Source organism: Scyliorhinus canicula, chromosome 1 (genome assembly GCF_902713615.1).
Source record: "Scyliorhinus canicula chromosome 1, sScyCan1.1, whole genome shotgun sequence".
Lineage (NCBI taxonomy): Eukaryota > Metazoa > Chordata > Chondrichthyes > Carcharhiniformes > Scyliorhinidae > Scyliorhinus > Scyliorhinus canicula.
In genome coordinates, this window is record NC_052146.1 from 123,665,851 (window position 1) to 123,679,984 (window position 14,134).

The window sequence follows — 14,134 nt, forward strand, 5'->3', positions numbered from 1 at the left end:
TGTAGGCTGGGAGTGCAGTGTATTTCAAAGATTGTTTTTCTTACCAATGCAAGATGACCACTGATACACATCTGTGCACACACGCTGCTTCGTACACACACAAATTAAATTATGCCATTACTAACAAGCCTTAAATTAAGAAATTTTTCAAAATTGTATTTTAACCTGTTATAGTAACAGAGAAAGACATGGGCAATACAGTACATGTAATATATCGAGATTTCCATAAAGAACCAAACAATATACTCCAATAAGCCCAGAGCGTACAAAATACGGAAACAAGTAGCAACTTAGCTTAGCAACTAGCTGGCTGCAAGACAGAAGGTAGATAGAGGGATAAAGTGTGTTCATAGTGGCAGTAAATGGGAAGCAGAGTCCCACACTGAGGAGGACTGCACAATTTACAAGAATACATTAATAAACTTGCAGAATGGAATACAACTGACAAATTACATCAGAGGTAAGTAAAAGATGTTATATTTTGGTAAGAAAAATAAGGAAACATCTATTACTTTGAAAATAAAATAATTAAATGGAGTAGAGGGGCAAAGACATCTTGGAGTATTAATACACAAAATACTGAAAATTGTAATTCAGGTTCATAAGTACATAACAAAGAGCAAATCAAGCACCAGGGTTTAGTTACATAGGGATGAAGTTGGAGAAAAAAGCACGTTGTGCTAAATTTGTATCAAACCTTAGTTGGAACACAGTTGGAGAACTGCGAAGAATTCTGGACTCCATATTTAAAATTGCATATAGAGGTATTCCAGGGGTGCAAAAAAGACTTACAAGTATGATATCAAAACTGTGACATTGTACCTTTCAGAAAAGGATGAACAGCCTGGATCTTTCTGTGCTTAAAAGGTATGGTGAGGGGATGATCTAATAGAGATGTATAAAATTATAAAAGGGGACGGCATGGCGTAGTGGTTAGCATTGCTGCCTACGGCGCTGAGGACCCGGGTTCGATCACTGTCTGTTGAATTTGCATGTTCTCCCTGTGTCTGTGGGTTTCACCCCCACAACCCAAAGATGTGCAGGTTAGGTGAATTGGCCACACTAAAATTGCCCCTTAATTGGAAAAAAATAATTGGGTACTCAAAATTTATTTTTTAAAAAGTTATAAAAGGTTTTTATAGGTGGGAATCATACATTCCATGTGTGTGCATGGCATTCCAGCCCCGTTTTCTGGACCTGCACAAGAGCAATTAGGAAGGAGTCCACCCCACTTAACCAATAAGGCCTTGGTAGAGGTGACAGCTGAGGTTAGCGGACATGACCTAGTCCAGCGCACCTGGATACTGTGCCACAAAAGGTTCAGTGACCGTCTGTGCTCAACAAGGGTGAGTTCTGAGTTGGCATTGTCCAGTGTGGAGATTCAGGGAGTCCCAGAACACATCTTTGCCCGTGCATGTTAATGCTGGAGAGAAGATCTGAAACGCTGGGTCCATCAAAGGGTAAGTTGCACAAAGAAGAAAGTCTGTCCACATGCCTCGCGAGGGTCAAGTGGAGTGGGGGATATGATGCTGCAAGTGGAAGGTTGAGTACTGAATGGAGATTTGCACTTCCTTACAGGAGAAAGGTAGCCAGAACAACATCTGCCACTGGAGGTGGGACGGATAACTTGGCAATCCTCATCAGTCATGAGCTGAGAACTGTGGAACTCGAGTGTGAGCGAAGAGGAAGGTCCACAGTTGCAGAGAAGCAGGCCTCCCTAAGTGCCCCATGGGCTGAAGCGACACAGATGGAGAGATAAAATAATGTCTGAGCGTCTCATTCCTCATAAGGGCTTCAGTGATGCACCAATCGCTTAGCCACTGTGATGCCATTGCTATCACTCACACTGGGCCTCATATCATGGATATTGACTCAGTACTGACCGATTGTTTTCATCCTCCAGATGAGCCATCCACCAGAGTGAACCAGGAAGCGATGACTCCATTGCCACCGAAGCAAGAACCAATGGCAGATGCTTCCACAACTCATCCTCTCTCAGCATCGAGCACCAGTGCAGATAATGACACATTGGTCGGCAATAACGCGTCAGCTCAGTTGGTGGTGCACAGCAGTGAGGGCACATCATGCTCGTGAACAGTGGTGGAGGCCTCTGGAGTTGTCAATCAAGCGTCAAATACTGGCTGACCAACTGAGTTCGCAGGGCGATCTGGCAGAGATTCCTGAGCGTCTGCAGTGCCATTGTCTCTGTCATGGAGGGTCCATGTGGAGCATGAACACTGCGTTGTCCTTGAAATACAAGTGCATAGCCTCATCCATTGAGAGAGTGGCGACTCCCCATGGAAAGGCAGCTCCAGGGACAGAAGGAGGTTTTGTGGGTTTGGGATTGGACCTCCAAACCTTCTCGTAGGCAATAGCCTGTGTGAGGGCTTGGCAGTGTGGGAGAAGGGTGCAGCACCCAGTGTCTCCGATGGGTACCCATACATCAATGGTGAACAGGGAGGTCCAGACATACCTCATAGTGGAGCTGCCTTTCGTCTCTTAGCTCTTCTCGCAACGCCCGGGGCTAGGGCAACAGCTCCTCTACCTCTGTGCCAATTACTGTGCCATCTTCAAGAGTCCATGGTGACTGAAGAGTGCTCAGCCATGTTTCTCTCAGCAGAGCCTACTCCAGCCCCGCCAGCCAGAGGATGAGTGTCAAGGTCACCTTTGCCACCAGGGCACCACATTGAGCTTATGGCATGATAATAATAACCTTTGCTATTGTCACAAGTAGGTTTATGAAGTTACTGTGAAATGCGTAAGACGTTTGGGAAGGAGTCTTCGACGAAAGGCAAGCATTGGTAACTTAGCTGAAAGAACGCTGAATCAGTGACCTCCTTGGTATCCGTGCCTCCCTGAATGCTTGAAACTTAATTTGAAAACACCCACTCATGAGCTGGTTGAGGGGCTGGTTTAGCTCACAAGGCTAAATTGCTGGCTTTTAAAGCAGATCAAGCAGGCCAGCAGCACGGTTCGATTCCCGTACCAGCCTCCCCAGACAGGCGCCGGAATGTGGCGACTAGGGGCTTTTCACAGTAACTTCATTGAAGCCTACTCGTGACAATAAGCGATTTTCATTTCATGATTTTACATAGAATTTACAGTGCAGAAGGAGGCCATTCGGCCCATCGAGTCTGCACCGGCTCCTGGAAAGAGCACCCTACCCAAGGTTAACACCTCCACCCTATCCCCATAACCCAGTAACCCCACCCAGCACTAAGGGCAATTTTGGACACTAAGGGCAATTTATCATGGCCAATCCACCTAACCTGCACATCTTTGGACTATGGGAGGAAACCGGAGCACCCGGAGGAAACCCACGCACACACGGGGAGGATGTGCAGACTCCGCACAGACAGTGACCCAAGCCGGAATCGAACCTGGGACCCTGGAGCTGTGAAGCGATTGTGCTATCCACAATGCTACCGTGCTGCCCCTAATGATGATGTACATCTATGTAACAGCGTTAGATTTGCATTTTCCATTCGTGTTTGAGATTTGTGAAATCAAGGCGCAAAGCTGTGCTTCAGATTGGTGTCCATTGTTTCTTTGAAATTAAAATTCTGATTTTACTGCCAAAATACTAATTTATGGTATCTGGAATACTGATTTATGTTGGAAAAGACTGGGAGCCCTGCTGCACACTGGCAGCTGGATAGTGGCATCTTCTGGGGGGGACCTCTTCCTTGCCTTCCCTCCCGGCCCAGAGCATCCTGTGATAGCACCTGTCTTCTGAGTTGATGTCTGCACCCAATTAGCCTTCTCTCTTTGTTCCATCTTCCTCGGAGGAGGACATGCTCATTGCTGAGTAGACAAGACCATAAGCAGAGAAGCAAATGGGGCTGATCCATGCCAAAGGGTTGCAAGTCTGCGATGTCACTCCTGAAAACTGCAGACTAGGTGCGCAAATCTCCAAGAAAGCAGTGAAAATGTTCACAATACAGTACTCCAAACTAAACCCTCACCAAACTCTCAATACCTCCTACAAACAAAGCCTGCCATTGCTCCAGCCCCCTTTTATCCTGCCCTTGGATGACAAATGGCAAAAACCCTTTGTCCTCCTGCCTGTGTTGTCTGTGCACTGACCTAAAAATCGCACGAGCAACATAATATTCTGGTCAATTACACTTTAAACCCTCTGAATGAACTTCCTAATTGTCGTCAGGACACATCCGATTCATGCTCACACCTGCTGACCGAAATATTGTGAGAGTGTGCAGCGGCATCAGGATGCACGCCCAACGTATTCTTGTGTGATTTCCTGTGCTGCCGGGTCAGGTGGGCGCCCACCCTGACAACATAAAACTCCAGATTAGAGTAGATACAGAAAGGGGAAATTTACCACCTTGGCCCGGATTCTCCGCCGGCATGATTCTCCGTTATGCCGGCTCCTGGGGGGGGGGGGGGGGGGGGGGGGGGGGCGTTCCTGACAGTGTGGGGCTGCCCCACAATGGGAAACCCCATTGACCGGCTGCCGTAACGGAGAATCCCGCCGGCCGGTCAGGGCTGAAATGTGGCCCTTGTCTCTGATCATGGGGCAGCCAAGGTCAATTTATGATTTGCTGAACTGTGAATATTTAGCAAAAAATCCAGAAATCATGGCAATACCTTGATAAAGAATGGGGTCGTTGTTTTTAATTTAATTTAGATCACAATGAACATTTATTTAAAAATGCTTGTTCAATAAACTAGCCTGATTATTGATCAAAGAGAACCTGATTAAATAAAGCTAAAAGTTATTCCTGTCACAACTACTGTGTGGGTAGTTTTGAGAGGAGTTGTATGTGAGTAAGAATTAGATCCTGAATTACGTAAGAATTCTGAAGTTAGAAATATTAGACACTAAGGTTGGAGAACCTTTCTGGCGTGTGGAGGACCAGACCTCCATTTATCAACTGCAGAAAAATAATATGCTGACTGTTGTTGTTCCAGACAGTTATATCATTGGAAGGTGAAAAATTGGTCCAGATTCAGAAGTGGGATGGAAAGCAAACAACACTTACCCGAGAAATCAAGGATGATAAACTCATATTGGTACGTTTAAGAAAAGAGAAAGTTTTGCATGTAAATAGCAACTTACTACATTAGGTTTATATTCAGTGTTGTGATGAAGCTGGGTCATGAATTTCAAGAATGATTGGTGGGGTTAAGCGCCCCTAATTCAAGGGGTGAAGCCCCTTCTTTTCAATCCCAGTGATGTGTTTTAACAACAACCTCTGAACTACAAACTGGCATTTAATGAATTCTGTGCTCATCAAAGTGAACACCGGCAAGCAGAAGCTGATGTCAGTATGATGCACTCCAGGTATAGACCGGTTAGAATAAAGAATCCCTTACTAAATTTCAGTGTTCCTGAAATGTTAATCTAGTTCCTAGTGCACAAATATAAAACAATTTCATTTTCCACATTATCCATCCAGTTTGTCTCTATTAGGATTATTAATTTGCAGCCCATTCAGGCCTGTTTTGTTTTGCTGGTTCATGCCCTCTTACTGATTTGCAAGAATTCTTTCTGAGCTGAGAGAAATGCGCTTTATATAACTTTGCATTTAAGCTGATGTGCACACTCAATTCACCGATTATTGTTTTCTGACAGGTCATATTGTTTTTCTTTTCTAGACTCTTGTCTTAAATGATGTGGTCTCTGTTCGTTCATACGAGAGGGAAAGTAAATGAGGAAGTTCCTTTCTTCAGTCTCATGTCATTTGACACATCTCCTTGTGTAACAACTTTACATGAAAAAGAAATGACTGCCTTAAAATATGTGCCCTAAAACAATTGTTTATTATGAATTATGAGATAAGCCTGAATTTTTTTTTCATGACTTCAACTTTCATCATGGGTTTTGGTGGCATGAAATTAAATCAGGCCATTTAGCTGAACATTCCCACGAACAGAGTCTATACACTGTGTCCTGTATTCTCCCAATGTATTTACTAATGTCCTTTAGAGAGGGAAACCTGTCATCCTTGCCTGATCTGGCCTACATGCGACTCTCATGTATTTGTGTGGTTGACTCTGAAAATGCCCCCTGAACTGCACTCAGTTCAAAAGCAGTTAGGGATTGACAATAATGCTGGCTCAACTAGTGATACCCACATCCCTAAAATGAGTAAAATGTATTCTTAAGCCCCAGAACTATTAATACTACTTTCCCAGCACCTTCTCCAGAAAATCCTTTGAAGTAAGATGCTTACAATTGCAGTCCAATTGTAGGCTGACTGTGATGGGGTTTCATTTCCACCTAGTCCATGAAGTGCGCTAAATTAATTTTTAAAAATGGGACTAAAATATCCATGTGTATACTCAGTAGGCTTACGATGAGGCTGAATGCATAACAGCACCCTACTCAACCCCACCTTCAAATCCCATTAACCCGTGAACCTAACCTTCACATCTTTGGACACCAAGGGGCAATTTCACATGGCTAATCCAGCTAACCTGCACATCTTTGATCTGTGGGAGGAAACCGGAGCACCCAGAGGAAATCCACGCAGTGGTCAGCACTGCTGCCTCACGGTGCTGAGGTTCCAGATTCGATCCCGGCTGCTGGTCATTGTCCGTGTGGAATTTGCACATTCTCCCTGTGTTTCTGTGGGTTTAGTCCCCACAACGGAAAGATGTGCAGCGCAGGTGGATTGGGCACACTAAATTGTCCCTTTACCAGAAAAAATGAATTGCGTACTCAAAATGTTTTTAAAAAGTCAGTGAACCAACCAACTTGGACCCCCCCCCCCCCACCTTCAAATCAAAATCATCCCCCTCACTCATTGGCAACGAGACCCCTTTTGTCACTTAACACAAATCCTCGAGTCGGGAACAGATGGAGGTGGGCGGTTAGTGGCGTGAAGCAGACTGGAGATCGTCACTTCCTTGTTGAGTGCCGAAGGGTCACAGACTTCAGTGCTGATCCCCAGTAGTAGATTAATCTCCTCGGTCTTCATTTTGGACTCTGCATCTTCATCGTCAAGGGGAACGGCTCTTGGGTTTCCCATAGGCTGAGTCAGAGGTAGTTGCAATGGGCGTCAAGGACGCGTCTCTGCTGAAATTGCCTCTGCTGGAGTGGATTCCCTGCTTTTTAGGTGGTCTAGGTGTTTGTTCATGGTCTTTCCTTTGACTTTGTAAGAAACCGGGGCCAGTCTTTTCCAGCATGACTCCTTGGATCCATAGGGAACCATCTCCAAAGTTCTGCACAGAGATGGCAGTTCATATCCTGAGGTCCTTTCAGGTCTTCAGGTGTCATAATTGTTTTGTTGGGTGTCCTGCTTTGACACAAACTCCAACCCCCATCGCCCCCACCCCCCAAAAGCTGGGAAGTAGTAGGTTGAGCCTGGTGCGTAGCCATCATCCCATTAACAATTCCCCTGGTGTGACTCCCGTATAGTGTGGTGTGATTCTATAATCGAAGATGAACCGGGCCAATTTCATATCCAGGTTGTTTCTTCATTCCAGTTTTGAATGTTTGAATTGCCAGGCCATTAGACAATGACTTTTACGGTGTAATTCCATCAGGATTGGGCACTGACCTGCACGGGAGACACTACTTGTGCTCCCCACAGGAAGATGCTATCTTCTATACTCAGCCCTAGTCGTTTAGTGAGAAAGGGCTTCATGTCATTTGTGGGGTGTCCTCAGATTCCGCCACTGAGGATCGTGTGGTGCGATTTTGCCAGTGTGGGGTCCTTACAGGTCCACGCTTTGCTTCTCGAATACTGGCAAAGTATCCAGGAATTTCAAGGTCATGATAACCTCTTCCAAAACTGGCAGAGGGGCTGAGCTTTTGGACAGCGGGAGGTGACCTTGCCAATGTGTATTCATGGGCGGTGCTTGAGAGAGTATTCATAGGCTGCTCACAATAATGCCCAACATTGGATCTGAGCAGGGTGATAGGGGGAATCATTTTATCTGCTTTGAAAAGGCCCAGCAAGGGTTTATCATCTTCACTATTGTGAAATGTCGGCCGTAGACATATGGGTGGAATTTCTTCACCCCAAAGTAACAATTCTTCCTTTTCAGTCTGTGAATAGCGTCTTTCCACATCAGCCAAGTTTCTGGATGCATATGCATGGAACACATTTTTCTCATTTGAGACGGACAACTGCATCAATAATTTGTCTCAAAACCTCTTCTATGTCTTCATGGTCCCTGTCATTATTAAGTCATCTACGTATATTGCCTCCTTAAATAGCCCTTGAGAATGTTCTCCCTTGCATATTGACAAATGGCGCATGCTGATGAGACTGAACAGCAGGGTGTATATTCGTATAAATCCTTATGGGTGTTAATCGTCACATACGTACAATTTACAGTGCAGAAGGAGGCCATTCGGCCCATCGAGTCTGCACCGGCTCCTGGAAAGAGCACCCTACCCAAAGTTAACACCTCCACCCTATCCCCATAACCCAGTAACCCCACCCAACACTAAGGGCAATTTTGGACACTAAGGGCAATTTTATCATGGCCAGTCCACCTAACCTGCACATCTTTGGACTGTGGGAGGAAACCGGAGCACCCGGAGGAAACCCACGCACACACGGGGAGGATGTGCAGATTCCGCACAGACAGTGACCCAAGCCGGAATCGAACCTAGGACCCTGGAGCTGTGAAGCGATTGTGCTATCCACAATGCTACCGTGCTGCCCTCACATATGTCACATACGTCCTGGATGAGTCACCTAGTTCTAGCTGGAGGTAGGCATGGCTCCTATCTAGTTTGGTGAAGGTTTGATCACCTGACAGTTTGGCATATAGATCTTCTATGCATGGTATGGGGTATCGATCTAAACGTGATATTTTATTAATTGTTAGTTTATGGTCCCCGCAAGCGTGGACTGACTTTTCAGGCTTGAGGACTGGGATGACCGGTGCAGCCCACACCGCAAACAGTGCTGGTCATATCCCAAGGCTCTACAACTGCTCAAGTTTGGTCTCTTTGCTAAGTAAAGCACATGTGACCGGCCATGTTCTGAAATGTTTGGCAAGCCTCCCCCCCCCCCCCCCCCCCCCCCCCCCCCCCCCCCCGGCCTGAGAACACTACTGCTCCTCGTTCCTTCGAGTTCTTGGGTCCCTTCCTTGGCATTCAATAGCCCTTTTGAGATCTAGGATGGGTCTGCCAACAATTGGTTTTATATTGCGACATTATGATCCACACACTAGCCAGTCATGTAGCATTTAGATTAGGGATGGGCCAAACTCACAGTATTCGACCAGCTTCCTTAATCTAGAATCTTAAGCCAGAAATTCTATCATAGGTTCCGCAGGGGTCCTCCTAGTTGTGTTGAATCAGAAACGCTGGAGGATTACAGGCGGCTTTGGGTTTTAATGGTTCTTTACTCGATCCGCAAGCTTGGTGAACATTTTGGTGTCAGGGGCTGCAGGATAAGTTAAACATTTTTTTGAAAATATTTTATTAAGGCATATGTAAAATGTTAACAGTTTTCAAGAGGAAAAAACAACAAAGCAAATAACACCCAACCAAACAACAACTAAACCCAGACAACATGGCTTACATACACAATTCCCCAGTCCCCCTTTCCCACTAGCTACTCCCCACCTCACCCAGCCCCCCCATGCCTCCCTCTTTCCCTGTACCCCGCCCCCTTCTTCTTACAGCTTAATTCTTCCCAAAGAAATCGATAAATGACTGCCAATTTCAGGCGAACCCTAGCATCGATCCTCTCAGGGCGAACTTGATCTTCCCGAGCCTGAGAAACTCGGCCATGTCACTAACTCATACCCCTGATTTCTGGGGCTCTGAGTCCCTCGACGCCAACAAGATCCGTCTCCGGGCTACCAGGGAGGCAAAGGCCAAGACATTGGCCGTTCTCGCCCCCTGGACACCCGGGTTTTCCGACACACCAAAAATTGCCATCTCTAGACTCTGAACCACCCATAGTTTCAATACCTTAGACATGACATCGGCAGATCCCTGCCAAAATCCCCTGTGGACATGATTTGCGGACCCTCCCGTCCACACCTAACCTCCACCCCTTCAAAGAACCTACTTATACGGGCCACAGTCATATGCGCCCCGTGGACCGCCTTAAATCGTATGAGGCTAAGCCTGCCACACGACGAGGACGCGTTGACTACTCAGGGCATCCTCTCACAATCTCGCCTCTAATTCCCTGCCCAATTCTTCTTCCCCACTTTTGCTTCACCTCCCCTATTGGGCCCCTCCTGCGGAAAGATTGAAACCTGCCTCCAGGATACATTAAGCTCTTAATAATGCTAAACGTCGGCACCGCATGCTGTCAAAAGATGTACTTTATCTGTCATCCTCTTCTATGCCGTTTGTGTGGAAGAAGTAGTGCATGCATTCGGCGTGCTGGGGCCAGGCCTCCACGTCTGCATCATGAGGCTTGAGCTTCCCAAACAAGAGCATTTCTGGGTTTTTTGTTTGCTTTGTTTCTTACTGGAATTGTCATCGGGGTGTTTCAAAAATACTGCCCAGAATCCTGTGCTTGATCCTCGTTGCCAGTGTAAAAATTTCAGGAGGCGCAGAGTGAAAGCCAAACTGATTTATTTTAAACTGGAAATAAAGCCTGCACCATGGCTCAAAAAACTAGCGTTCCAGCCCAGGACTATTGGGAACTGCCAGTCAATGTCTGGGAGGTATATTCAAAGGTCTTGCTAACGAGCCTCAGCTGGGCGGACCTCCACTTGCTCACCACGAGAACTAGTATTCTACAAAACCCACTGGGAGATCAATCGCCAAAATCTCCCGTGCATGAGGGTTATCACAATGATATTAGTGTATGACTGTTTAAAGTGTTAATAAGAAATTCCTTTTTTCTTTGTGCAGCCTTTTAAAGATATTAGTTCATTTAAAATTAGCAGTTTCAGGGGTCACGTGATGAGTGCGGGAGCGCTGCATTTTCACGAGCTCTGGCTCTACTTGTCTTTTCAACCTTCATTTTATTCTGCACATCCTATAATTACTTATTTTTTGTATATCTTGTACTATGTCCCTGGAAGATCCTGGCTAAATTTTAGCAATGAGAATCTGAGTTGAATCCAAAAACCCTTATTTGATTGAGGCGCTCGAGGAGGCTAGGGTAGGGTCCAGCTTGCTGTGCGGCTCTGTTGGTGAGTGGGCCTACACCTCGGCAATGCTGTCGGCATCAAGGTGATGGCTGCCATTGAGACCGTGACTGATGTTCTGAACAATGACCTTGCGTCCGTGGTGCAGGTTCTTGGGGCTCACTTTGATCAGCTGTGAAATACTTATGAGAGAGTGGTGCAGTGGAGAAGAGAACCCTGTTATTTGATACAGCAATTTCCCTGGTTGGGGCTCGCCTTCGGTCCTGGGAAATCCAGATGCATGGTGTGTTGCTTATCCTGACCGAATTAGGATTGAAGGCTGAACTGAGTGTCTGTGTGCCCACTCTTTCGTGGAGTAGGGAACAAATCCTCCACCGATTTTTGAGAGTTGGCTGCTACACTTTCACAAACTCAACTTCCACAAACTCAACTTCAAGGCTGGTCATTTCAGGTTCGTCGAAGCACATTGTATCTGGTCTTTGGGGCCTGGGGTCAGTCGGAGACCCAAGCCACTAGCTCTATGTTGTCTTGTCCTCTCTGCTCGTCATGAGAGGTTGGAGGCGGTGTGTCGGGTCATCCCCTCTGCTGGGGCCAAGGTTCCTTGCTGCCTGGGCATCGGGAGGACGGTGCGGCGGAGGTGAATGTGCTTCATTCAATGGAACTTTGGAGGGATCCTGAATGTTGCACAAAGATCCTGTCATGGCTTCAGCATTTCCAAGCACCATAGGTTCAATAATCCTGAACTTTATTCCCTTGTGATTATGCTGCCAATTTCATGTTATTGTTTTTCTTCCTGACAGGGGTGTGCAATATATGGACACAGAGGTGAGGGTCGCCTGTAATCCTGTTTTGGCAAAATCCATCCTGGGTCGGTAATGTGGCACATGGCTTGTGCCAAGTCTTGCCCTTTTTCATGTGCTGTAATTCTTGCATTTTCAAAGAGCGAGTACATTTTAGACACCCCTCACCTCGTTTAAATAAAGGATGTGTAGAACCATGGCAGCGTGGTGAATGGATGGTTAGTGTGGTGGTGGGTAGTAAGGTTAGGTAAGTACTCACTTGGATTGAGGAAAACCCCCAGTTAGAGCTGTCTGTACTTTGTACCTTTGTTAATTTGAATCTTAAGAATCCATGCTTATCTCCTACAAACCATGGACAGATCTTGTATCCCAGCGAGGACTAGGTTGCTTGTGATTCTTCTTTGTGGTTGGCATCTCTGGCATTGTAGGTGTTGGAGGAACTGTGTGGTGGCACTTAGCTGGGTGTGGTCAGTTAATCCTTGGTCGATTTGTTGGAGTGAGGGTCTGTATGCCGTGCATCTGCGTTGTTGGAGCCCTTCTTTGGTTTGAGGGTAGTCTAGGTGGAGGAGATAAGTCCCTCCTCCTAGTGGTCTTTTTTGGTAGCTTCCTGAGTTTCCTCGTTGTAGTCGGTCGGATCTTCCATGGGGCAGCAGTATTTTTGTCTGTGTGGAGGCAGCGCTGCTTTGCCACCAGTATACTCTGCAATGGTGTAAAATGCTGGTCTGTGTTTGACATTCATTAGTTAATCTGGGTGTTCCTCCTTTATGGGGGTTTCTTCTCCTTATCTCGGTAGGCAGTATGCTGTTGCAAGTCCTAATTTGGTCTACTGGATTATGGGGGGTTTCTCATCGCATCAGGGAGTAGAGGATTGGCCTTCTCCCAAGACGCCCAATTGACAAGTATCTTGACAATTATTCTTCTCCTCGGTGGTGATGTCTCCTCGGTTGAGGATGACTTGTCTTTTCTACTGTCGGTGGGGCTGGTGCACTTTTTTTTTAGTGAGGTCGGTTGGATGGTGAGTCTTAGCATGTGCTGGGTATCCTGTGGGTGCAGACTCCTATGTGCAAGATTGTGCCGGACTAGGCTAGGTCCAGCTTAATAGCTGGTATCCTGTTGCCCCATTATGTTTGGGCCATTCCTTCTCGAAGGCGCTTAATAGGAATGTCCTGAGAGTCTAGTCTTTATATGTTCTGAGTATTCTTGGTTTGTTGACTCCTAAGTGAGTGAGGCTGTGGGGCTGGGTCAGGTCTTGTTCTGTGGTTGGCATCCTGTTGCCCCTTTATGTTTGGGACCTTCCTTCTTAGGCCGGATGTTATGAGAGGATGGGTGAGGTTTGAATAAGCAGATTTATTTTCTTCTTTGTCATGCGGTGAGGTGCTTGCGCGAGAGGATCATGGGCTTATGGTTGTGTCCTGGTCCTTTATATCCTGAGACCCTCGACTGCTGGTAGTTTTATTTGTTAATCCTGTCTCAGTGAGTTGGTTGGGAGGCGCTGACCGCACTGACTATAATCAGAACCTATTGTGTGAATATTTGCTGGTCCTCTCTGTATAAATATGTGGAATGATGATCATTCCATACTGTGCCTGAGTTTGGCATTTTGTTGCATCATATATATATGTAAAATATCCTTTTAGAACTGGTGTCCTCGCGAATTTCTTTTTTCTCTCATTTTTTAATTTCTGTTATTGTGGGGGTTAAGGAATCCATGATTGGTTCTAGCAAGGATACACACAGGTCTGATATCTGAGAGGAGGATGATAACTGCATTTTATTGGTCCTCTGGTGTTATTGTAATTGAGGGAGATATGTTCTGGTATGTGCCTGAACATAGCGCGAAGTTCACATTCTGAATTCTCTTGGTTGTTGCGAGTCAACTAAGTAAGTTGAAGCGCCATTTTAATAAAAAACACCATTTGCTCTCCAGCAAGGATACACTGCACTTCACACATGCGAGAGAACGAAACGTAAAACAAAATCAATGTATGATGGAGGGTGTGTGTGGGTTTCAGATAATGTTACTTGGTGGCTGAGCTCAGAAAAATTGAAGAACCCGCACACCGTTGCCAAAACCTAATTCTGCCGTCATGCAAAGGGATTGTGAGTAATGCTGGGAGCTGTTGCTGCTTTAGAAAGTGATGAAGCTCCTGTTTCTGATAATGCCATCAAACAGTGTATTGATGAAATGTCAGTTGATATTGAATAGGTGCTTCAGGAGAAATTTGAAGAGAAGGTTGAATGCTACTTCCCCTCCAAGAGTATGGAAGACTTTCACTGGGTACGTGATCCAT

The 14,134-nt window shown here is 46.0% G+C and overlaps 1 protein-coding gene across 8 annotated transcripts in view; it reads left to right on the plus strand.

Moving 5' to 3' along the window:
- The window catches only part of LOC119967100 (fatty acid-binding protein, brain-like), a 38,619-nt gene that overhangs the window by 7,961 nt on the left and 16,524 nt on the right, over positions 1 to 14,134 (plus strand). For 4 of the 8 annotated variants that reach the window (XM_038799188.1, XM_038799178.1, XM_038799232.1 and 1 more), the window contains one exon: positions 4,933 to 5,034. In XM_038799188.1, the coding sequence (XP_038655116.1) occupies positions 4,933 to 5,034 (102 nt within the window). Of the gene's footprint in view, positions 1 to 829; positions 868 to 4,932; positions 5,035 to 5,619; positions 5,793 to 14,134 lie in introns of those variants that run through there. The other 4 variants (XM_038799205.1, XM_038799222.1, XM_038799197.1 and 1 more) reach the window with 3 other exon arrangements.